Here is a 27,191-nt window from a genome sequence, read left to right as displayed (position 1 = left end):
AAAAAATCCTTAATGAATATTACAAGAAACTCTAGTCTCAGAAATATGAAAATCTGAAGGAAATAGACCAATACTTGCAAGTACACCACCTTCCTAGACTTAGCCAGAATGAAGTGGAAATGTTGACCAGGCCTATATCAAGTTCTGAAATAGCATCAACTATACACAATCTCCCCAAAAAGAAAAGTCCGGGACCAGATGACTTCATATCAGAATTCTACAAAACCTTTAAAGAGGAACTAGTACTTATATTACTTAACCTTTCCTAAAATATAGAAAAAGAAGGAATACTACTCAATACATTCTGTGAAGCAAACATCACCTTGATCCCCAAACCAGGAAAAGACCCAACAAGAAAATAAAATTATAGACAAATATCGCTAATGAATATTGATGCAAAAATATTCAAAAAGATCCTAGCAAAGAATCCAGCAAACAAATTATACACCATGACCAAATGGGTTTTATTCCAGGGTCTCAAGGCTGGTTCAATATACGTAAATCTATAAGTATAATTCATCACATAAACAAAATAAAAAACAAAAACCATGTGATTCTCTCAATTGATGCAGAAAAAGCTTTTGATAATATCCAGCATCCTTTCATGATCAGAACACTTAAGAAAATAGGTATAGAAGGGACATTTCTTAAACTGATAGAGGCTATCTACAGCAGACCCACAGCTAATATCGTATTTAATGGAGTTAAATTGAAATCATTTCCGCTCATATCAGGAACCAGGCAAGGTTGCCCATTGTCTCTACTGCTTTTTAACATTGTAATGGAAGTCTTAGCCATCACAGTCAGGCAAGAAAAGGCAATCAAGGGTATCCATATCAGGTCAGAAGAGATCAAACTTTCGCTCTTCACAGATGATAGGATTGTGTATCTGGAAAATATCAAGGATTCAACTACAAAACTCTTAGAAGTGATCAAGGAATACAGCAGCATCTCAGATTACAAAATACTCACAAATCTGTAGCCTTTATATATACCAACAATAGTCAAGCTGAAAAAACAGTCAAGGACTCTATTCCTTTTACAGTAGTGCCAAAGAAGATGAAATATTTGGGAGTTTACCTAACAAAGGATGTGAAAGATCTCTAAAGATAACTATGAAACTCTAAGAAAAGAAATAGTTCAAGATGTTAGCAAATGGAAAAACATACCATGCTCATAGGCAGGAAGAATCAACATTGTTAAAATGTCCATACTACCCAAAGCAATATACAATTTTAATGCAATCCCTATTAAAGCACCACCATCATACTTTAAAGACCTCAAAAAAACAATACTTCATTTTATATGGAATCAGAAAAAAACCTTGAATAGCCAAGACATTACTCAGAAACAAAAGCAAATCAGGAGGAATCACGCTACCAGACCTCATACTATACTATAAATCAATAGTGATCAAAACTGCATGGTACTGGCACAAAAACAGAGAGGTAGATGTATGGAACAGAATAGAGAACCAAGAGATAAACCTGGCTACTTACCATTATTTGATCTTCGATAAGCCAATAAAAAACATTCAGTGGGGAAAAGACTCCCTATTTAACAAATGGTGCTGGGTGAACTGGCTAGTGACCTGTAGAAGACTGAAACTGGATCCACACCCTTCTCCATTAACAAAGATAGACTCTCACTGGATAAAAGATTTAAATTTAAGACATGAAACTATAAATATACCAGAAGAAAGTGCAGGGAAAACACTTGAAGGAATGGGCCTGGGAGAATATTTTATGAGGAGGATCCCCGGGCAATTGAAGCAACACCAAAAATACATTACTGGGATCTGTTCAAACTAAAAAGCTTCTGCACAGCCAAAAACACAGTACGTAAAGCAAGCAGAGAGCCCTCAGAATGGGAGAAGATATTTGCAGGTTATGTCTTCAACAAAGGTTTAATAACCAGAATCCACAGAGAACTCAAATGTATAAGCAAGAAAAGAACAAGTGATCCCATCTCAGGGTGGGCAAGGGACTTGAAGATTAACTTCTCTGAAGAAGACAGGTGCACAGCCTACAGACAAATGAAAAAATGCTCACCATCCTGAATCATCAGAGAAATGCAAATCAAAACCACTTTGAGATATCATCTAACTCCAGTTAAATTAGCCCACATCACAAAATCCCCAAACCATAGACATTGGCGTGGATGTGGAGAAAAGGGAACACTTCTGCACTGCTGGTAGGAATGCAAACTAATATGTTCCTTTTGGGAAAATGTATGGAGATCATTTAGGGATCTAAAAATAGACCTGCCATTCAATCCTTCAATTTCTGTGGTAGGTATATATCCAGAAGACCAAAAATTACTTTATAACAAAGATATTTGCACCAGAATGTTTATTGCAGACCAATTCATAATTGCTAAGTCATGGAAAAAGCCCAAGTGCCCATTGACCCATGAATGGATTAATAAATTGTGGTATATGTACACCATGGAATATTATGCAGCCTTAAAGAAAGATGGAGACTTTACCTCTTTCATGTTTACATGGATGGAGCTGGAACATATTCTTCTTAGCAAAGTATCTCAAGAATGGAAGAAAAAGTATCCAATGTACTCAGTCCCACTATGAAACCAATTTATAAACACCCACACTTCCATATGAATGCTATAACCCAACTATAGCCCAAGATGAAGGAGAAAGAAGAGGGAGAGAGTATGGGAAGGGAAAAGATGGGTGGAGGGAGGATAATTGATGGGACCGCACCTATGGCACATTTTACAAGGGTACATGTTAAATCTACTAAGTGTAGAATATAAGTGTCTTAACACAATAACTAAGAAAATGCAGTGAAGGCTGTTAACCAGTTTCATTAAAGTATTTCAAATTGTATATAAAACCAGCACATTGTACCCTATAATTGCATTAATGTACACAGCTATGATTTAATAATAAAAAAAATCAGCACCTGACACAATCTCCTTCCTATGAAACCAGGTCCTGCTCCAGAATGTAACCACAGAGGCTGTTGAAGTTCCTACTCTTTTGTGGATGTGGGACCTGCAAAGTCAGAGGTGTAAGGGTGCAGCTCTGCTCCAGCCAGACCATCAGCTAAGGGGCCAGAGCTCACACAGGGTAATGGGAAAAGTCAGGCCAGGGAGTTGCCCAAGCTAAAATCCATCAGGAAAAGCCAAGAATCAGGCACTCAAGTGATCAAGTTCAAGGAGAATCTCCAGGTCCAGAACCGGTGCCAGAATGAGGACATAAAGCCCAGAACACTGTGCCTGGTGGGAAAGAGGTCAGAGGGAGACTCTCTTGGAAATAATGAACATTTCTTTCCCAGTAGTGATTCTGTAGTCATGGATAAAGGACCAGAGATACAGCAGGCACAGTGGCAAGTAAAAATTAATCTCTCAGATTACAGTGCTGTAGTATGATACATCCGTAGAGATCTTTTTCTTTTTTGACAGACAGCTCTCCCTGGGCCTTTGGAATCAGTGTCAGAGTTTAAATGCTTGTGGCTGTTATGATCAGGGTTGGGACAAGGGGGGTAAATTCTTTGAAAGTACAATATACTGTGTCATTGCCTATATACTAAGTCTATTTATTCTTTCAACAAATATTTATTGGTTGCTTGCTGTATGCCAGGCAATGTCCTGCATACAAATCCCCCTGACGTTGGGATGTTACATTCTAGTAGGAGATAGTAAATAAATAATAAACTTCATAAAATATGTAAATTATATTTTATTAGAAAATAACTGTGGCAAAATATAAAGAAAAGATGGGACACACCATATGAGGACTTGGAAGTGGGAGGGATATAGCTTTATATAGTTTGGCCAGAGTAGGCTTCATTGAAATGGTAGAGGTTTTCTCAAGTGACGACTTATTAAAAGAGGCAAGACAGCTGCTGAAGAAGTATGTGCAGGAGACTGTTCCAGTCAGAGGCACAAGTAGGGCTTTCCTTAGATGAGAAAGTGCTTGTTGTGCTTGAAGAACACCAAGTAAGGAGAGTGAGCCACTGGGAGAGGAGAGTAGATGACGTAGGATCAGTTAGATGATGTAGGATCTCATGGGCCACTGCAAGACTTTGATGAATCTGCAAGAAATCTGCTAGTCTTAGCAGTGGCTGATAAACCCCAGAGGAAAAAATGGCAAGTATGGGGAGGATTCTTTCAGAAAATCTTTACCTGGAAGAAAGGAAATTTATGCTCTCACACATTTTTCCCCCCCCAGTTAATATAAGGGTACCCACAATTAGGTTACATTGTTTATGTTCATTAGGTAAAAGTCTAAGTTGTAAGTGACTCCTTCACCCAGATAGTGTGCCATGCACCCCTACATTGTACCTATTAGGTGGGAACTTACTGAGCCCCCGCCACCCTCTCCTTTTCATGAATTTAATTGAGTTTTTCTCTCATGTAGTTGTTGATCTACTAGTTTCAGAGTACTGAGTACATGAAATGCTTGCTTTCCCATTCTTGAGATACTTTACTTAGGAGAATTTTCTCCAAGTCCATCCAGGTAAACACAAAAGATGTGAAGTCTCCATCTTTTTTATGGCTGAGTAGTATTCCATGGTATATATAAACCACAGTTTATTAATCCATTCTGTGGATTTGGTTGGGTTGTTTTCTATCTTTGCATAGTGAATTGAGCTGCTATAAACATTTAAGTGCCAATGTCCTGATGGTAAAATGATTATTTTTCTTCTAGGTAGATGCCTGGTAATGGGATTATGGGATCAAATGAGTGGTCTACTTTTAGCTCTTTGAGGATTTTCCAAAAAGGCTGTGCTAGTTTGCAATCCCACCAAGAATGCATCAGTGTACCTCTCTCTCCACATCCATGCCTGCATCTGCCACTTTGGGTCCCTGTGGTGTGGGCTGTTCTCACTGGGGTTAGGTGATACATGATCAAAGGAGCACTCACATAAACTTTTCCCCACATAGTGTAATATCAGAGTGATGGAGCCTTACACATCCATTTAGGCTAGTAGCTTGTGCATGATTACCTGTATTTCTCATTGGTATGTATGAGGGTGCCAAAAAAAATGTGTACAAATTTTAAGAGGAAAACACTGTATTAAAATTTTAATAATAAATAGTAATAATAAAGATGAACACAAGTGACATTTGACTTCTACAATTACAAGAGGTGCTCAAAGTGGTTTAGACACTTCTGATTATGGCAAACAAAAAGTAATACATAGATAATATCTCTTTAAAACATGTATTTTTTTTTTTTTGGCACTGCCAATATGTGTGGCTATAGAACTTTTTTTTTAATTCATTGTTTCACTCCCTGCCTGTTGCAGGTGTGCTTTTCAGAGCTATTGACCACAAAGTTCCCCTTCTTTCCTGATGTCTCAGTACTTACAACTCTAGGCAGGTATTCTTTTTGGCAACCAGGCGTGGCTGTCTCTTTACCACAGTTCTCAGCCCCAACAGAGAGGTGACACAGCATAGAATAAAGGGATCACTCTTAGGTGACAGTGATATTCAGCCTGGATTCAACTCTGGTGGTACTAAGTCCTAGTGATGTGTTTGGGGCGAGTTGTTTAACCTTTCTAAGTTTCTATTTTATTCTTGGAAAGCAGACATAACTTTAGGTAATTTTCAAAGCTAGTTAAGAATTAAGTGTGAAGATACACAATATACCTAAAAATAGCACATTTGGGGCCCACACTAGTTTACTTTTCCTTTTGTAAATGGCTTTCCCTTCTGTCTTTGCCCTCCTCTGTGCTCCTCTGACCTTTAGTCTTAGTGAACTTACGCTTTTTCTACTGTCACCTGTTTTGAGGACATGATCTGATTAAGCCCATTCACCCCAGATTGAGACCAGGCCTGCCACTCCTACATATCCCTGCAGAACCATCACAACCAGCTTAATACCTTATGCTCAGTTGATTTGGTTTACTTTAAGCATAATCAGCGACTTCATGTGTTACTCTTCCCAAGGGTATTTGAACAACAAACAAAGGACTACACCAGTGGTTCCTAACTTTTTAACACAAAGAAGCCATTTATTCTTTTTTTTTCCCCCTATAGGCCTTGTGTTTTGGAAGTTTCCACCTACTCAGAACACTGCATGTATTAAGCAATAATTTGTTTTCCCATTTTATAAATTGAGTTTGCAATTAAAACATAAATGCAGTAAAGATCAGGATTCAGCTTATTTGTATAATGAGATGGTTGGTGACCTTATCTGAAATTTTTTATAGGTAAATGTATTTCCATTAAGTTTTTGGAAATAGTAAATGTAGTTCATGGACCACTGTTAGCACCTTTGTGAATTACTGGGGATCCTATTTTCTCATACTGAAAGCTTTAGTTGTTTTTTTGTTTTTTTTGTTTTTTTGTTTTTAAGAGGTGTTTGTGTGTGTATGTGTGTGTGGGGGTGGTGAGGAGGTGTGGACCACAGATATAAATGGGGCGTAGCATCTTCTCATTCACTTTCCACACATGCTTCCATGTCACATATTGCAAATGAAACCATCTATTCATCCCTGTGTGTAAGTCGAGCTCTAGTGGTGAAGATCGTGAAAAGAATATTCAGCTTTGTTATTACCACTCACCATTGCCATATAAATATTGCCCAGTGTATGTCTTTTCATGGTTCACAGGCTTTCTACAATAATTTATGGTTAGAAATCCCAAGGTGGAATTTTGGTTTTGTTATTTACCACCTATATGACCTGGGGTGGTGGTGGGGGAGTTATCTTCTCTGCACTTAGAGTCATTTAGATCTTAAGAGAAATAGTGTCTATGCAGAATTGTCAAAAAGGTAAGTAAGCAATTCATTTCTCTGACTCTGGAAAGGTAAGTGGTTTTAGTTTCTTCATATGAAAACTATAGTCTATTGGATTTCGTGTTCAGAGCACATCTTAACGGATCTGGGGCCACATAAAAACTTAGTGGTAAAGAGGGCTGCAGTTGATTAGCAATGTCTGCCTTGGTCCTGGCAGGAAGACTAGCTGCATGTGTGCCATATTTTTGCGGGTCCTGGTGCTCTACAGTCTACTGTTGGATTAAGTCAGACCACCACAGTGCTCTGTGCCTGCATGATTTATTTTGGCTTCTTAAAATTTGCTTTTACCAAATGTTCATCAAAGGTTATTTTTTTTTTTATTTTTTTAGAGACAGAGTCTCACTTTATCACCCTCGGTGGAGTGCCGTGGCCTCACAGCTCATAGCAACCTCCAAGTCCTGGGTTTAGGCAATTCTCTTTCCTCAGCCTCCCAAGTAGCTGGGACTACAGGTGCCTGCCACAATGTCTGGCTATTTTTTTGTTTCAGTTTGGCCAGGGCTGGGTTTGAACCCACCACCCTCGGTATATGGGGCCAGCACCCTACTCACCAAGCCACAGGTGCCACCCTTCATCAAAGGTTATTGAAAGTCACTTTGCAACTTTTCATATTTATTTGTTCAGATGTTATTGGGACATTCTTAAATGTATTTTCTTCCAGAAGATTCATAGAAAATGTGTATCTAGGTATTTGGTACTTTCATTACAGTTCTCTTTAGCCAAGTTTTCATTCATTCAGGACACAAATATTTATTGAATGTCTGTCTACTACAAGAAATACATTATCCTATACATGTTCTAAAAGATCGCAGATTCTATGACTCTTGGAACTGGTCATGTTTTCTTCCTTTCTTGGAAGCTCAAATTCAGTTCTGTGATCTCCCCTAACACAACCTGGCAAATGTTTAGGACCTCATAGTGTGTGCATCAGCTGTAGTGCTTTCATTTATGGCTTTGTTTCTCTTAACCTTTGTTTTTCTCTTTGCTCCGTTTACCCAATTGTTTTGTTAAAATGTTATTGTCGTGTCATATGTTATATGCTAGAAATATTTTTATTAAGGGTCAAACGTAAGAAAACTAATTATAATCTTTTGAGAATAAGGTTGGGAATGTACTACCTCCCCTCTTTATTAACATAATTAGTAAATGAGGTATAATCTTATGTAATAGCACATTAATACCCACAGAATTCTATCTGAATAATTATAAATAAGAGCAGCTGTGATCAGACTTACAGAGTTTAGTTTTCCATATTTGTCTTTCCCTATGCTGAAAATAGAGGGATTTAAAAATTTCTTACCTCATGGTGTTGGATCAAGAAAAGCTTGACATCACTGGCTCAGTATTTGATGCTAGAAGTTGAAGTCCTTATGGGAAACCATTTGAAATGGGGCCAAGGTGAGCCCATCCTAAGAATGTCAGTCTGGGGCATGGTATCTGCTTATGGACTATGTGTATTTATGTTCTTCCAGTTATTAGCATGATGATCTTTCTTTCTCCTGTGACTCCTAGTGAAGATATTTTATTATGCATATTGTCTAGAGAATCTCATTCTCATGTTCTGCCTGTTCACTTGCTATCATCTCTATAAAATGAAGGAAGACACCCCTATCAACACATACTGCAGGCCTGATGCCTAAAATCTGCACAATGTGTTAAGACTCTGAGCCAATTTGGATTGGATGTTTTGGTCTTGGGGAGCAGAGAGGGGAGCTCTTCTTCCCTTTAGCAAATCCTGAAAAAAAAAAAAAAAAAAAAACGAAGAAAAATCAGTAGTGTTAAGTATGTCTTTGACTCAAAAATAAGACAAAAAGCACTCATTTAATATATCAAAGCAGAATGGATGACCCTCTAATGGTGTCTAAGCAAGAAAAACATTATTAATCTTGGTAAGTTTCAGGGTGCTATTTTGCCTTTCTCTTAATTGCTCTTGGAGCATCTCACTTTGTATGTCACCTGAGATAGAGATTTTGTAAAGTAAGCCTCATTGCGCAATCATTTTGCATGGGGTGAAGTTGACCACTGCATCCAGCAGAGGCCTACTAGCTGAATACTAATAAGCTGCCTTAGGCCCAAATATTCAGTTTTTTTCCACTGTTGACAAAAATTTTCCATGCAGTTGCCAAAGTTATGAGTGGTCATTATCTCACTTTAATGTTTTGTCCAGAATGGGGTGGGTCTGGGAACTCACTGACCTGAACACTGCCTTCCATGACACTTCACTAATAGTTAACAAAGGTGCACTTGGGGAATAGTCTCTGAAAATACAGTAATTCTTGTTCACGCATCAGGGCAGAGGTTTAGACTTGGTCTGTAGATGTCATTTATGGTATATCTGCTCCTCTATGCTCACAGTCACACACATACACACACACACACACACACACACGCACACGCACACGCATACACTTTCCATACTCTTGTAACTCATCAATGCCTATAGTCTAAGGTTGCTTATCTGTAACCTGCATTGGAACTATTAGCAAATCGTTATGTTTGGTGCTGTGTAGTTCACTGCTTCACCAGCATTCTTTATACATCTTTAATATCAAATACTATATTGAGCAACACAAGTACAAAGATTAGTAAAACACGTGTTCTCAGATAGCCCCTGATATCATGTGGACACAGACATGTAAATAGGTTAAACTCAATATAAGATACATAACAATTTGAATTGGGTATATATAAAAGAAACCCCAAAAGAAAAGTGGCTGAAGCATATAGAGGATTCATTACCTCACAAAAAAGAAGTCAAGATGCAATAAGTCCAAGCGTAGTTCAGAAACCAGTATCTTTCTCTCTTTCTGCTCTGCCATCTTGAGGGCAAGGCCTCTATGTTAAGATTGCCTCATTTTCAAGATGGCTTCTGGAGCTTGCAGGAAGGCAGAGAGCATCTTCCCAGCTACATTTGTTCCTTTTATGTAGCCTTTCCAGAAGTCCCACAAGACACTTTTGCTTTTATTTCACTAATCACCACTTGGTCACTTGGCCAAAGAGAAATGTATTCTTTTAACTGGATATAATGCTAACCCTACATAAAACTGGGATCTGTTACTGTGAAAAATAGCAGAAGATAGATATTGGACAGCCACCAGCTATCTCTGCCACCTGGAGATATGAACAAAAGACTGAGGAAGCATAGAGCAATAAAGCTGTTAACTCTGTAATCTGAGCCTGCTTTTTCTGAGGAGGAGATATCTAATTTGGGATTTGAAGGATGATAGAAGTTTGCCAAATAAAGAATTAGGAAAGAGTGTTTCAAGCAGGAATATTAGCATGTGCAAAATGAACTCATTTCTGTATTTCTATTTATTTTTCTGTTACTAATAGTAGGTCTTAAAATAACGGTTTAATTTTTAATCTAACAGTGATTTAAGATTAACAGATTAAGATATGTCAAGAATGATTATCCTGATACAAGTGCAAACAATTTTCCACTTGGACCAACGTAAGAACATTTTATCTGATGATAAAGTATCCCACATTTTAAAAATAATTGAGTTAGAATGTTTTGGCATCTTAAAGAGGAATTGATACAAAGAAAAGGAAAAAAAACAATTGTGTCAGGGAGATGTTTGTCTTTCAAACTCTCAAGTTAAACAAAGCCTAGTTAGAACTGACTTGGTTCATATCCTGGGGTCCATAAACCCATACTGAGAGTGCTAAGTTGGGATCTGGCCAAGGTGGCCTTAAAGTATGTCACCTTCTATTTAACTATTCCTAATATGACTATTATTTTGGACCTGTGAAGCTGAATTGTTCTTTACTTAAAATGGTTTTGGAACCATAAGAAATCTTTAGAATTAGAGAAAGACTTTCATGATTATCTCCTTTGGCTCCATTAGAGATATCAGATCCCATTAAAAATCTTCCAGAGAAACTTAAATCTTTTCAGAAACCTGAAATTCCTATAGTTTAAGGAGAGAATCCAGTCAGAACTGAGATGCCTTGCAGTGTAAATTCCCAGGCCTGCTGCCATTGTGTCCTGTAGTTTAAGGAGTGAATCCGTTTACATTTTAGATGCTTTCCAGTGTAAATTCCCATGCCTGCTGCCATGGGGTCCTTCCACATAGCTGAGGATCTTGTCAGGACAAGGCCATCTCTTTCAATCCCAAACAACAACAGGAGAGTCAATAATTCTTTGGATGCTGCCTAAATTAAGACCTCCATGCTTTCTCAAAGGACTCAACCCTCCTAAAGGAGATAATCAGATAATGTAGTGTTCTGACATTTTTTTTTTTTTTTGCCAACTTTGATTTTGCTTATTGTCTAACTAGCTAATGTGTAGACATCTCCAAAGGACGTGGTAAACCTCACAGCAACAACTCCTTTCCCTTGTTAACTGACCCTTCATCCTTACATGTACAGCAGCTTGTAAGACTTTCCATTGTGAAATCTCTTGCCTTTCTAACCAAGTCAAATTCTCCATATTTCATGCTCTCAGAACACCTGCCTCTGTTTTATAGCTATTATCATGATCATCATTTTATATATATTATGTGCAATGATTTGAGTAATATCTGCCTCTACCAAATAGACTGTAAGTCTCAGAAGGAGAGGGCTATATATGCTTGCATTGGCCATCCAGTTTTGCTCCTAGCCTGGCCTATACTGGGGCCTCAGTTAAATGTTGCTTAAACAATTCAATGCACTTTTTTATAAATAAGGTACTTCTATAGTCCTATTGCTTACTGTACTCACAACACAATGTTGATTCGCTCATGTGTGGGTCCATCTACAGTTAAGAATTTAGCAAATAATTTTATTGCAATTACATAGAACACACCAAGGAAGTCTTGAGCCTGCATAAGGGTGGCTATGCGTTGATGAAACTTTGTTGCATTCTGAAGGGGCCTCACTGCAGCCTCTGCATAGATTGAGCTTGACCGCAGTGGACCCACAGAGATGGAACCTACCTGCCTTTCCTCCCCACTTTTGAAGTTGGCACCATATTTTCCTGGTATCTTTGCATTTCAAAAAATGTACAGTTGGGCGGCCCCTGTGGCTCAAGGAGTAGGGCGCCGGTCCCATATGCTGGAGGTGGTGGGTTCAAACCCAGCCCCAGCCAAATAAAAAAAAAAAAAAGTACAGTTGTTGCAGGGGGTGTTGCTTTGTCATTGATTTTAAAAAGCTGTTCATTTGCTTTTAATGAAAAAATACACATTGCCACATTTTTAAAAATACAGTACCTATATAACACAATGTTAAATAATTGTAGTTTTTAAACTTTTGCCTAAACATGTGTTTGTGATTATTAATAAGAAAAGAAAAGAAAATCAAGCCCAAGCCTCAAAGCAAGGTCATCTTAACAACCATATTTTTGAAAGGCAGGACGAATGGTGGGGACTCTGTGGAGATAAGCCCCTTCCAATGTCACTACCATTCTCATTTTGTCAAAGACAGTAATTGAAACAGTTTGAGAATGGAATAAATCGTTTGATATTCGCTCTAATGAGAACTATAAGATGTACAATTGGGTACAGTTTAGATGTGAAGGCTTTTTCATTCAAATGTTGGAAAGGAAAGAGTAAAGATATTAGTAAGATTTCCCACATACTTTTCAAAAGCCTATGATTTTGTTAAGCCTGATTTGGATGAAGTATTAATGTTTTGCTAGAAGTATGTAGAACTTGGCTGCTTATTAGCTAAGTGACCTTGGGCAAGATTCATGGCTTCAACTATAAAACAGGGATATCTTACATGATCGTTTTAAGAATTAATGAGATATTTACCTTGTGCTTGGTCCAGAACCAAGCAAGGCAGATAGCAGGACCTCTGTGTTGGTAATCCCTGCTGCCGTCATGCCAGCCCTCCACTTCCTACACACACATACACCAAGGTTGTTTCTTTATGCTGATTCCCTTTCTCTTTTCTTAGATGGAATGCTAACTAGAAAAGAAAGTATTTTCATTATCATTCAGCAAATAGTTGTTGAGGGCCTATAATTTACCAAGTAACATGCAAGTTGCTTGGGATATATCAATGAACCCAACATACAAATCTTCCTCCTTATGCAGCTTAGGTTCCTTATGTTCCTTAGGTTCTAAGGAACATATGGAACATAGAGCTTATTCACAAAATGTTTCCTACCATTACCTCATAACATTGCATTTTCGTCTTTTGGGTGAATCACTGTTAGTGACAGTGGGAATTAAAGTTCTATAACATCAATGATTTGGAGTCTTCTGCAACTCCCTCACCTTCTTCCAGTCCTTCCCTCCCATTCTCTGTCTTTAACCCTTCTTTCTGTTTATGTAGTTGAACTATAAAAATATCTTTACCCATGCTACATTTTTTTCCTCTTTATCTTGGATCAAATTCGCATTGACTTCAGTCCTCTTCATGGCAAGTGTGTTTTATGCCCATCAGAAGTAAAGGGAGGGATATTCATGGTGATTGGCCTCACAGTGGATCAGTCCATCTGTAGGTGCCGGTTGAATTACACATCTCTCTTTCTTGTTAGATTGTTGGCTGTGATCACCAGCTGGGAAGCACCGTCAAGGAAGATAACTGTGGGGTCTGCAACGGAGATGGGTCCACCTGCCGGCTGGTCCGAGGGCAATATAAATCCCAGCTCTCCGCAACCAAATGTAAGATACCACAGAGATGGGGCAACCTTTGGACTTGTTGACTTGCTGTCCTCTCCTGGCTTGGCTCTGGCTCCCCTCAACAGCCAGGATATAACACCTGTACCAAAATGAAGACAAATCTGGAAATGATGTAGAAAGCTTCATGTTCCTGCTTATGGGACTAGTCAGATCACCAGCTATAATCCCAAGAAGGAAACCTGTCCTTCTGAGGCACAGCAGGAAGTAACTATACACAGGTCTAGAGGCACTCCCTGTGCAAACATGAACTTTGCTGCCTAACCTAAGGACAGGCTGCATCCCAACTCCTGCCTGAGAGACTACAGCAGGGAGAGTGGGAGGGTCAGCACAAACCCATTCTTATCAATGTGAAATCATATGAGCTTCATTTACAAAGTAGCCTTTTGTCAGTGCTGATCACAGTTTCCTTCAGAATTAATATAGGGCAGTGATTATGTGAAGGCTTTTATTGACCTTTGTGTCCTGATCTATCTGTACTAGCAAAAAAAAAAAAGCTGTTTTTATTATATATGTATTTGCTGCAACATCACATGATCATCTCATTTAAATCTCAAGGCGCTGTTAATCCCTATGTTGTGGAGGAGATAACTGAGACTTAGCTAGCTTATGTGACTCTGCGGAGGTTACAAATAGATGTACGTATAAAACTAAGATAGCCCTTAGCTCAGAGACATGCATTTTTAGCCTTGCTTGGCATATTGTCGCCACATTTTGCTGTTACCTAGAATCCTTCAATAGATCCTTGATGGAGTATCTCTTCTTACATGTCTCCCTGGCTTGAGAAATGAGAATGAATATCTTTACTGAGTGTGGTTTTGTTTTCTTTACTTGTTGATTAGCTGGAGGAAAACAATTGATGTATGGGGGTTTGTGGCTTTAAATGGAGTTGTAGGTCAGGAAGAAAGGCAGATGCAGTCGCTCTGGTATGCATCACAGCACTACTCAGAGAAGTCGAGAAAGGGCAGCTTGCCAGAGGACTAGGCTCCAGGGAAGAAGAGGTGGCAGGAAGACAGACCAGGGACTTTTAAATACATGAAAAATTGGAGGTGCCAGTTTAGGGAACTCTCCACATTCTAACTCCCCTGGAGACAGTGAAAAATGTGATTCTGCAAAAAATAAAAAATAAAAAAGTTAAAAGACTCTGGCAGCTAGAATAAAGGATGAGGTAATTTAGACACTGACATAATACATTCAGGCCAGATTTTTCTTTGGTCATGTGCATTGGTAGCTTCTTCTATAAGATGAAAAATTAAAGAACCTAGATGATGGAAACCAGAAATGGACAGAGGCATAATTCTTTTGTAAATCTCTGAAATCACGGTTGGATATATGAAAAAAGTTATACTTAAAAGATCACTGTGAGCAAGATGGCACCCGAGTAACAGCTTTCCTGCAACTGGGCACGGTGAGTCTGGGGAGATAAGACTCCAGGAATCTCTGGCTGGTGGGATCTGCCTATAATCATCCCTTTGAGGACACAGGGAGTCAGCAAGGTACTTCTGGACCCCAAGAGGAGGACAAAAACAGTGGAAAACTGGCAAGTGGTTGTGTGTGTTCAATCGATCTAATCCCGCCGGCAGCCATAAGTATAAGCAGTAGTGAGACTGCAAACTGGAAAGGCGTTACCTGTGAACTTTTTCAATGTTTTTGGACTTGGCATTCAGTTGAATTGCCTTGGGGAGAGCTTGAGCAGGAGTGCGGAGAACTTTGGGCATTGTCTAGGGCCCCAGACTGAGCCGCTGAGCTGGACGGAGCTAATAGTATTCGCCTGTGGGCCACAAGGAGCCACTGTGAGAGAACTGCCCCAGCAAGCTCCGCCCTCAGGGTCACACTCCGGAGCTGCTTCCACAACCAGAACTCCCTGGCTGGGGCAGCCCCAGAGGAACTACACAGGGTCACTAGGTGACTGAGCAATCTAAAGGCAGGGACTGAGCTGCTTTACAGCCTTAACCCTCAGGGGCAGAGTGAGACTGGTTTTGGTACACTGGAGCCTCGGGCTGTTGCACTGGGTAGAGTGCTGTGGTGTCACAGCTCATAGCCACCTCAAACTCCTGGGCTTGGCGCTGCCTAGACCTCCATAAGAGCAGCGCTGCGACCGCCGACCCACGACCCGTGCCCACCGGGCCTCCACATGCCCCGACCAGGAACTGCGGGAGCTGCGCAACCCCACGTCCTCCGTCCTGTACCCTCCCTACCTCCACACTGGCCCGCTCGTCTGGCCAGGGACTCCGGTAGCTGCGTACCCTACAGAGCCCTCCCTGCCTTTGCGCAGAGCCCTTCTCCTGGCCAAAGACTGCTGGAGCCTTGGGCTCTCTGTGCCAAAGTCTCTGGGTGCCAGGCACTCCCAGAACCGTGCGCACCACCTCTCGCCCTGTTGCTGGATCCGGTTGTGTCACACTGCGGAGCTGCTTCCACAACCAGAACTCCCTGGCTGAAGCAGCCACAGAGGAACTACACAGGGTCACTTCCTACAAAGATCCAGCAACAATAGAGTGATCCCGCTGGGGTCTAATCTTGGAGAGACACCTCCCCAACTCTGAGGGCGGCCAGAGGCAATGGTGAAAAACAATCATGAGGCAAAATCAACAGAAAAACTCTGACAATATGAATAATCAGAGTAGATCAACTCCGCCAAGGTTCAATAGGGCAGACATAGCACAAGATCCCATGCACAAACGAATAGCTGAGATGTCAGAAATCAAATTCAGAATCTGGATAGGAAATAAGATTGAATTAGAATTCCAAGCAGTAACCCAAAAGATGTCTCAAGAATTTAATGAATTCAAAGACCAAATGCCCAAAGATTTTGACAAATTGAGACAAGAAGTTGCAGCCCTCAAAGATCTGAGGAACACAGTAGAATCCCTCAGTAACAGAATGGAGCAAGAAGAAGAAAGGATTTCTGACATCGAAGACAAAGCTTTCGAACGCTCCCAAACTCTAAAAGAGGGAGAGTAATGGAGGATAAAAACAGATCACTCTCTCAGAGAGCTCTGGGATAATTTGAAGAAAAATAACATTCATCTTATAGGGATCCCCGAAAGTGACAAAGTGGCTTCACAAGGCACAGAGTCTCTTCTCCATGAGATTATCAAGGAGAACTTTCCAGACATACCAAGATATTCTGAACTTCAGATAGCAGACAGTTTCAGAACTCAATCACGACTCCACCCAAATAAGACATTCCCAGGACACATCATAATCAATTTCACTAAAGTTAATATGAAGGAGAAAATTCTGAAAGCAGCCAGACTAAAGAAAACCATCACCTACAAGGGCAAGAATATTAGAATAACTGAAGATCTCCCTGCTGAAACCTTTCAAGCTAGAAGAGGATGGTCATTGACTTTTAATCTCCTAAAACAAAATAACTTTCAACCCAGTATCCTGTACCCAGCTAAACTGAGTTTCATTTATGACAGAGAAATTAAATACTTCAATTACATTCACATATTGAAGAAATTAGCCATTACTAAACCAGCTCTCCAGGATATTCTCAGACCTATTCTCCATAAAGACCAGCATAATCCTCCACCACAAAAAAAACCCACCCAGAAAATTTCCAACTTCCACAGTCGCAAAAGGATTAAAAATATCCACTGGACTCTCGAAAGGCTTATCAATATTCTCAATTCATGTGAATGGTTTAAATTGTCCTCTAAAGAGGCACAGGTTGGCTGACTTGATACAAAAACTCAAGCCAGATATCTGCTGCTACAAGAATCACATCTTACATTAAAAGACAAATATAGACTCAAGGTGAAGGGATGGTCACCTATACTCTAGGCAAATGGAAAGCAGAAAAAAAGCAGGCGTTGCAATCCTATTTGCAGATGCAATAGGCTTTTTTCAACTGAGATAAGGATAAGGATGGACACTTCCTTATTTGGTAAAGGTAATACTCAATATGATGAGATTTCAATTATTAATATTTATGCACCCAACTAGAACACACCTCAATTTATAAGAGAAACTCTAACAGACATGAGCAACTTGATTTCCTCCAGTTCCATAGTAGTTGGAGATTTTAACACCCCTTTAGCATTGCTGGATAGATCCTCCAAAAAGAAGCTAAGCAAAGAAATTTTAGATTTAAACGTAACCATTCATCATCTGGATTTAACAGACATCTACAGAACATTTCATCCAAACAAAACTGAATACACATTCTTCTCGTCAGCCCACAGAACATACTCCAAAATCAACCACATCGTAGGCCACAAATATAACCTCAGCAAATTTTAAAAAATAGAAATTATTCCTTGCATCTTTTCAGACCATCATGGAATAAAAGTTGAACTAAATAACAACAGGAAACTGCATACCCATACAAAAACATGGAAGCTAAACAACCTTATGCTGAAGGATAGATGGGTTATAGACGAGATTAAGAAGGAAATCACCATATTTTTGGAACAAAACAACAATCAAGACACGAATTATCAGAACCTTTGTGATACTACAAAGGCAGTCCTAAGAGGGAAATTTATAGCACTGCAAGCCTTCCTCAAGAAAACAGAAAGAAAGGAAGTTAATAACTTAATGGAACATATCAAGCAACTGGAGAAGGAAGAACACTCCACCCCAAACCCAGTTGTAGAAAAGAAATAACCAAAATCAGAGCAGAATTAAATGAAATTGAAAACAAAAGAATTATACAACAGATCAATAAATCCAAAAGTTGGTTTTTTGAAAAGATCAATAAAATAGACAAACCTTGGGCCAACCTAACCAAGAAAAAAAGAGTAAAATCTCTAATTTCATCAATCAGAAATGGTAACGATGAAATAACAACAGACCCCTCAGAAATTCAAAAAATCCTTAACGAATACTACAAGAAACTCTACTGTCAGAAATATGAAAATCTGAAAGAAATCGACCAATTCCTGGAAGTACGCCACCTACCAAGACTTAGCCAGAATGAAGTGGAAATGTTGAACAGTCCTATATCAAGTTCTGAAATAGCATCAACTATACAAAATCTCCCTAAAAAGAAAAGCCCAGGACCAGATGGCTTTACGTCAGAATTTTACCAAACCTTTAAAGAAGAACTACTACCTATATTACTAAACCTCTTACAAAATATAGAAAAAGAAGGAATATTACCCAACACATTCTATGAAGCAAACATCACCTTGATCCCCAAACCAGGGAAAGACCCAACAAGAAAAGAACATTATAGACCAATATCACTAATTAATATTGATGCAAAAATACTCAATAAGATCCTAATAAACAGAATCCAACAACACATCAAAAAAATTATACACCACGACCAAGTGGAATTTATCCCAGGGTCTCAATGCTGGTTCAATATACGTAAATCTATAAATGTAATTCAGCACATAAACAAACTAAAAAATAAGAAACATATGATTCTTTCAATTGATGCAGAAAAAGCTTTTGATAATATCCAGCATCACTTCATGATCAGAACACTTAAGAAAATTGGTATAGAAGGGACATTTCTTAAACATATAGAGGCCATCTATAGCAAACCCACAGCCAATATCGTATTGAACGGAGTTAAATTGAAATCATTTCCACTTAGATCAGGAACCAAGCAAGGTTGTCCATTGTCTCCATTGCTCTTTAACATTGTAATGGAAGTTTTAGCCATTGCAATTAGAGAAGAAAAGGTGATCAAGGGTATCCACATAGGGTCAGAAGAGATCAAACTTTCACTCTTCACAGATGATCTGATCCGATATCTGGAAAACACTAGGGATTCTACTACAAAACTTTTAGAAGTGATCAAGGAATACAGCAATGTCTCAGGCTACAAAATCAACAACCATAAATCTGTAGCTTTTATAAAAACCAACAATAACCAAGCTGAAAAAACAGTCAAGGATTCTATTCCTTTGACAGTAATGCCAAAGAAGATGAAATATTTGGGATAATACCTAACAAAGGATGTGAAAGATCTCTACAAAGAGAACTATGAAACTTTAAGAAAAGAAATAGGTGATGATGTTAACAGATGGAAAAACATACCATGCTCATGGCTGAGAAGATTCAACATTGTTAAAATGTCCATACTACCCAAAGCAATATATAATTTTAAGGAAATTCCTATTAAAGCTCCATTGTCATATTTTAAAGATCTTGAAAAAATAATACTTCGTTTTATATGGAATCAGAAAAAACCTCGAATGGCCAAAACATTACTCAGCAATAAAACAAAGCAGGAGAAATCACGCTACCAGACCTGAGACTGTACTATAAATCAATAGTGACCAAAACAGCATGGTACTGCACAAAAACAGAGAAGTAGATGTCTGGAACAGAATAGAGAACCAAGAGATGAATCCAGCTACTTACCATTATTCGATCTCTGACAAACCAATTAAAAACATTCAGTGAGGAAAAGATTCCCTATTTAACAAATGGTGCTGGGTGAACTGGCTGGCAACCTGTAGAAGATTGAAACTGGACCCACACCTTTCACTATTAACTAAGGTAAACTCTCACTGGATAAAAGATTTAAACTTAAGACATAAAAGTATTATAAAAATACTTGAAGAAAGTGCAGGGAAAACCCTTGAAGGAATCGGCCTGGGTGAATATTTTATGAGGAGGACTCCCCAGGCAATTGAAGCAGTATCAAAAATACACTACTGGGACCTGATCAAACTAAAAAGCTTCTGCACAGCCAAGAACATAGTAAGTAAAGCAAGCAGACAGCCCTCAGAATGGGAGAAAATATTTGCTGGTTATACCTCCGATAAAGGTCTAATAACCAGAATCCACTGACAACTCAAACATATTAGCAAGAAAAGAACACGTGACCCCATCTCAGGGTAGGCAAGGGACTTGAAGAGAAACTTCTCTAAAGAAGACAGATGCATGAAAAAAAGCTCATCATCCTTAATCATCAGAGAAATGCAAATCAAAGCTACTCTGAGATATCACCTAACCCCAGTAAGAGTAGCCCACATAACAAAATCCCAAAACCAGAGATATTGGTGTGGATGTGGAGAAAAGGGCACACTTCTACACTGCTGGTGGGAATGCACACTAATACGTTCCTTCTGGAAGGGTGTTTGGAGAATACTTAGAGACCTAAAAATAGACCTGCCATTCGATCCTATAATTCCTTTACTAGGTTTATACCCAGAAGACCAAAAGTCACAATATAACAAAGACATCTGTACCAGAACGTTTATTGCAGCCCAATTCATAATTGCTAAATCATGGAAGAAGCCCAAGTGCCCATCAGCCCACGAATGGACTAGCAAATTGTGGTATATGTATACCATGGAATATTATGCAGCCTTAAAGAAAGATGGAGACTTTACCTCTTTCATGTTTACATGGATGGAGCTGGAACATGTTCTTCTTAGCAAAGTATCTCAGGAATGGAAGAAAAAGTATCCAATGTATTCAGCCCTACTATGAAACTAAATTATAGCTTTCACATGAAGGCTATAGCCCAACTGTGGCACAAGATTAAGGGGAAGAGAGGTGGGAGGTTAGGGTGGAGGGACGATGATGGGTGGGGCCACACCTACGGTGCATCTTGGAATGCGTACAGGCAAAACTTACTAAAGGCAGAATAGAAATGTCTACATACAATAACTAGGAAAATACCATGAAGGCTGCATTGAATAGTTCGATGGGAATGTTTCAGATTGTATATGAAACCTGCACATTGTACCCCTTGATTGCACTAATGTACACAACTATGATTTAACAATAAATAAATAAATACAAAATTAAAAAAATAAGTAAAAAAAAAGATCACTCTTACAGAATTCTTCAAGGAATGGTAAAAGAGTTAAAATCTTTCTAATTATTTCTGTTCCATAACTGAATTATAATAAGCTTATTATCTAGGAATTAGTATTAGGTATGAAAGGGGATACCATGCATTTGTGCAGTACCTGCTGCATAGAAACTTCTGGGAGAGTGTTTGCAGTAGCGGAGAGCTGTCTGTCTTCTCAAGCTCCCCATCTTCCTGTTCCCATAGAGGAGCTGGAACAGTCTGCTCAGACAGACAGTCTTCTCACCATCCTATTAGGGGGTGACTGGTGAACTCTGGGACCTGAATCACTGGAACAAAGGTAGAGAAGCTCTGCAGGAACAAACTAAAGCAAATTGAGAGCCACATGTCATCTCCAGGTTTGCAAATAAATACCTCAATGGAAAGTGAACTATTCAAGACTGTCAGTGTGTAAATTGTGTAGTATCATACACAACCCAATGATTATACATAATGACAAAATGCAATTGATTCATTTATCTCACTGCTGATGATTCCTCCTGACAATATGATTTATATCAATAAAGCCCAGCATACGCATACAACTTAGCACAATCTGTAGCAGATGCTGAACAAACTGCCTCGTTATGTTTTCTGGACCCCAAGAAGAGTCTTCCATCCTCTATTTACAGACTGCGAGGCAACCCACTGGCAGGGAAGATTAGGCTGCTCTGCAGGGCCCAGTGTACTGGCCAGGTGAGCAGCTCTCCGCCCTGAAGGAATTCTGCCAGATCTCTCCCTTGCGTTCTGCCAGAAAGCACCGTGAGCTAGCCACATGCTCTTTTCAAACTCCTAGCACTTGGATTCCCCACATTGAACTCATTTTCTTTCTGAACTTAAATCCAAGTTTTTTCTGTATGTTATTAAGCCTTGGGGGAACAAAGAAAAAACAGGAAAGTAGAGAAGGACCATGGTAGAAAGTGCCAGAAAGAAAAAGAAAAGTAGGAGAAAGAAATTTTTTAAAATCCATTTTTTTTTAATTAAAAGACCTTATAATTGCCTAAGAAATAGGAAATATAGCAAGATTAAGAAACTCTTTTCCTTTTTTTTAAAAGGAAAAGATTGCCCACTGATAGCATTTGGTCTTTCCATTTTTCCCAGTCACTTCTCAATTTCAGTAGCTCAATGAAAAGTCAAATGTAGCTAACGTTATCTTGCTTTTGATTCTTGAAATTTAAAGACTCATTTTCTTGCAAGTTTTATTGACTTGTACTATATTATGTATTTTCTAAATATACTCAGAATATTCTTAGACCTAGAGTGACCCGTTTCTGCATGTTGTCACCTGGGTATCCTAATGTTCTCTCTCCCTCTTCCTTGAGTGGCAAAGGCCAGATAAACTAATTTATGTCAAGATAAAATGAAGTACATAATACCTAAGGATGTGCTTCTCAGACTGTGACTTGTGCTGATGTATAACAGATATGGGTAAACATATTCTCAGACTATAATTCTGGCTCAAAGATTTTGAAGTATACTATGTTTATAATAAAACACAGTTCTCTATATTATAAAGTGAGAAATACATATGGATTTTTTTTTAAAGACAGCACAAAACATTAAAAAATGTCTCTTCACAAGCCACTCAAGGCTATATGTAGAGGGTGCTAAAAATATGTATACCTCTTTTAAGAAAGAAAAAATTAAATTTATAATACTCAAGTCACTTTTGACTTATGAAACTATAAGAGGTTCTCAAATGTGAAATGCATTCACCTTTTGTTATTGGCATATATTGAGTATTACCATTTTAGTATATATTTTTTCCTTTCTTAAAATGCATATTTTTTTGTACCCTCTGTATACTCCCTCTGCAAATACTTATTAGGGGCCTGCTATGTGCTGGAAACACAGCCAAGAACAAAACAGACAAAATCCATTTTTTGTCATGGTACTTACATACTAGTGTGAGAAACAGACAGACAAATAACTAAATACAATGTATATATGTCCTGTGATGATAGAAGCCATGGAAAAAATAAAGCAGGGAAGAAGCCCAGGAAATGTGTGTGAACTGGCAGGCAAGGGCGGTAGAGGGGAGTTGTAATTTCCATTAGATTAGTAAAGAGAAGACTCACTGATAACATAGCATTTAAGCAAGAATCCAAGGGAGCTGAGGAAAGGGAACCGTGCAAAAGTCAGAGGGAAAAGAATTCGAAGAAAAGCAAGTGGGAAGGAGTAAGATATTTGCACTTGTGACATATTTTAGGAAGAGCAAAGAAGTTAGTGTGACTAAAGAAAAGTAAGTTTCAGAAAGACAAAATGAGAGGAGGAAGGCAGAGAGGCTGAGAAGCAGAGGGAAGAATAACACAGATATTGTGGACTTTTGTAAGGGCTGTGGATCTTAGCTTGAATGAGATGAGAAATCATTGGAGGACTTCGAGTAGAGGAATAACTTGATCTGATTTACTTTTTTAAAGGATTACTCTATCTATACCAAGAAGCGAGAGGAGTGGGGAAGTTATTACAGTAAGCCAGGCCAACAATGATGATGGCTTGGACTGGACCAGTAGTTGTGGACATGATGAGAAGTGATCTGATTATGAATATACTGTACCTATATTTCTTTGAGTCTAAGACATCATTGATCAAAAGATGCACCATTATCTTATGTGTTACTAAGAAAGAAACAAAAAAAGCTGTCATTGAAACTAAGAAACCATGACATAACACTTTCCAATCACTTAGGATTTTTACTTCATAGTTCTTAAAAGTTCTATTTTATATTTAGACACATTTTATCATATATCATCTGACACATACAAAAAAGAAAAATAAAACTAAAATCGATTGATTTTGTTCATCAGCCTTTATTAGTTACAGCATACAGATCCTTTATATTTTAGTTAGATTTATATCTGTTATCTTTTTTGTAGCTATTAAAAATGGCATTGTATTCATTTTTTTAATTATTATTAGAGACATGGTCTTACTATGTTGTTAGGCTAATGAGCTGTGGCTATTCTCAGGCATAATCATAGAACACTGTAGCCTTGAACTCTTGGGCTCAAGTGATCTCGCCTCAGCCTCCCCAGTAGCTGGAACTGAAAGCATTCACCTGCACTGGGCTTGGCGTTTCATCTCCAACTATATATTGCTAGTTTGTAGAAACATGATTGATTTTTGTGTGTTGGTCATGTGCTGCATATTATGCATATTTACTAAGCTCACTTACTAGTTCTAGGAATTTTAAGTAGGTTGCTGGGATTTTATAAATAATCATTTTGTATACAAATAAGGGTGGTTTTTGCTTTTTTCTTTTTAATTTGTAAGCTGTTTATTTCTGTTTCTGGCCTTATTTTACCAGTTAGGGCATTGAACGCAATAGCAAATAGGAGTGATGAGAATGTACAAATCTTAAGATTTGGAAACACATTCAGTTTCTCATTATTGAGTGGGATAGTTAAGATTTTTTATAAATATCCTTTATCAGATGAAAGAAGTTTCATTCTTTTCCTAGTGTGCTGAGAGTTATTATCATGCATAGATGTTGAATTTTATCAAATTCTCCTTCTGTTTCAACTGATACAATCAGGTGGTTTTTCTTCTTTTAGTATGATGGTTTACATTAACTGGTTTTTAAATAAAAAACAACCTTGCGTTCCTGGGATAAACTCTACTAAATCATGGTATATTATTTTTTATATAGAGTGCCGGTTCGATTCTTTTTTTTTTTTTTTTTATTGAGACGGAGTCTTTCTTTGTCACCCTTGATGACATAGATGTCACCCTGGCATCATAGCTCACCTCAAACTCTTGGGCTCAGGTGATCTTCTTGCCTCAGACTTCCAAGTAGCTGGGACTACAGGCACCCATCACGACACCCCACTATTTTTCAGAGATGGAAGTCTCACTTTTTGCTCAGGTTGGTCTTGAACTCCTGAGCTCAGGCAATCCACAAGAATGCTAGGATTATAGGTGTGAGCCATTGCGCCTGGCATTTTGCTGGTTTGATTTGACAACATTTTGTTGAAGCTTTTTATATCTATGTTTGTAAGAGATACTGTCTGCAGTATTCCTTTTCTTTTTTTTCTGAATGTCCTTGGTGTTAGTTTTAGAATAAAAAGGCCTCTGACAGTGAGAAAGTGATCATCTTCTTTATTGTGGAAGAGATTTTATAGAAATGGTGTTGACTTCTTTAAATGCTTGGTAGCATTGACCAGTGAAACTTTGGAGGCCTGAAGATTAATTTTTCAATACATAATTTTTTAAACACATGGACTACTGTTATTACAACTATAATGTCCATTCTGGGTTTGATTCATTGCTTTTTCACTTCAATAGAGTTTGTATTTTTTTTGTTTCTCTGAATGTCTAGTAACTTTTGACTAGATGCCAGACATTGCAAATTTTACTTTGTCTGGTACTAGATAATTTTCTATTCCTGTAAATAATCTTGAGTTTTGTTCTGGGAGCAGTTAAGTTGCTTATAATCAGTTTGATCCTTTTGGGTCTTAAAATTTGGTAGATAAGGGTGGCGCCTGTGGCTCAAGGAGTAGGGCGCTGGCCCCATATATCGGAAGTGGTAGGTTCAAACCTGGCCCTGGCCAAAAAGGGCAAAAAAACAAACAAACAAAAAAAATTGGTAGGTATGACTGAAACCTTGTTTGGTCTAGAGAGAATTGTGCCCTTCTTCTGAGGCAAGTCCTTTCTGAATACTCTGTTCAAAGTTCCATGACTTATGAAGTTTTCCATTCTGGCTGGTAGAATAAGATAGTGTTCTTAGCCCTCTATGAGCTCCATGTACTCTTCTCTGTTATTCTTTTATGTGGTTCTTTCTGGAGACCAGGTAGTCTCTTCATCTTCATGTTCAATTGGTATGCTTTTGGAGACTTAAAGGAAACCCTCTTGGACCTCCAAAGTTTTCTTTCTGTATAGCTCTCTCCTTTTTTTTTGACTTTGTCCCACAAATTCTAACTGCTTTGGTCTCCTTGGATTGTTTTCCTTATTGCTTTGTCTCTTCAACTTAGGGAATCTACTAACCTCTAAAATTCCCACTTCTAAAGCTGCAGCCCAGAAAGTCTTTGATGTCAGTAAGCTGCAGCAATATTAAGTCTTGCTTCATTTAATTTCTGACTCTCAAGAATCGTTGCTCTTCTTTACCTTCTGTCCAGTATCTTAAAAACGAGGGTTTTACACAATTTTATCTGACTTTTTTGGTTGTTTTTGGCAAGATGTTAAATATTGTTAATTCATCTTAGCCAAAAGCAAAAGGCTTTTGGTAAGAGGCTCTTAATTCAACTTTGCAATTATGTGTAGTTAGCCAGCTTTCAACTCCCTCTGTGGGAAAGTTATTAAACATCTCTGATTCCTCATCTCTCTGAACTTCCACAATCACTTGATTCCCAGGGATTAAATGAATGTACTCCACTGTTGCCTTAGAATTTTTCCCAAGATGCTGACACCCATTTTGTAAATTTGATAGTGGCTGTATTGATATTAGCACCTTTGCAGGCAAATATAACTGTGGTGGGATTACTGCCTGTATCCCTTAATGCCCCAGAGACAAGAGAAAATAGACACTACTGATTGTGAGATGCATTCTCATTTTATTTATGTCAAAATATGAAAAATTATTTCTCTTAGATTCAGTGAAATAGGGTATTTTGACAATAGGCCATTCCAACAGATTCGATATTAAGATGAAGTCCAGGGTGACTCCAAGCTTTTCAGCCTAGGCAAGTGGAAGGACAAAGTTCCCCAATTAAGGATGATGAGCACCTTGTTGGGCTGTCCAGTATACATCCCCCTTTGTGAAATTATAGGTGTGGGGGATTAAAAGGTTCAAATGCTCATCTTATCCTTAATTTATTGGATATATTTTAAGAGTAATGATATTGGCATGAAGATTTAAAATATGCCTTTAAAACCTCCTTAGGATTGGCAGATCGTTTTAATATGTACCCAACTATACTAAAAACAATGGCTCTTTCATTTTTAAAAAAATTAAAATTAAATATCAGCCTCATAGGTTGGAGGGAAGAGTCTTTAAAAATATGAACTTATCAACAGATCTAAAAATAAGATAAACTTAGATTTCAGAATAAGA

At 38.4% G+C, this 27,191-nt stretch overlaps 1 protein-coding gene across 2 annotated transcripts in view; it reads left to right on the top strand.

The window, feature by feature from the left end:
- ADAMTSL1 (ADAMTS like 1) overlaps positions 1-27,191 on the top strand; it is a 1,032,656-nt gene that overhangs the window by 740,088 nt on the left and 265,377 nt on the right. For both annotated transcript variants that reach the window (XM_053571995.1, XM_053572002.1), the window contains one exon: positions 13,233-13,359. In XM_053571995.1, coding sequence (XP_053427970.1) covers positions 13,233-13,359 — 127 coding nt within the window. The remainder of the gene's footprint in view (positions 1-13,232; positions 13,360-27,191) is intronic.

The sequence above is a fragment of the Nycticebus coucang genome, chromosome 2 (assembly GCF_027406575.1).
Source record: "Nycticebus coucang isolate mNycCou1 chromosome 2, mNycCou1.pri, whole genome shotgun sequence".
NCBI classification, from domain to species: domain Eukaryota; kingdom Metazoa; phylum Chordata; class Mammalia; order Primates; family Lorisidae; genus Nycticebus; species Nycticebus coucang.
This window is presented reverse-complemented; position numbering and strand designations above follow the sequence as displayed.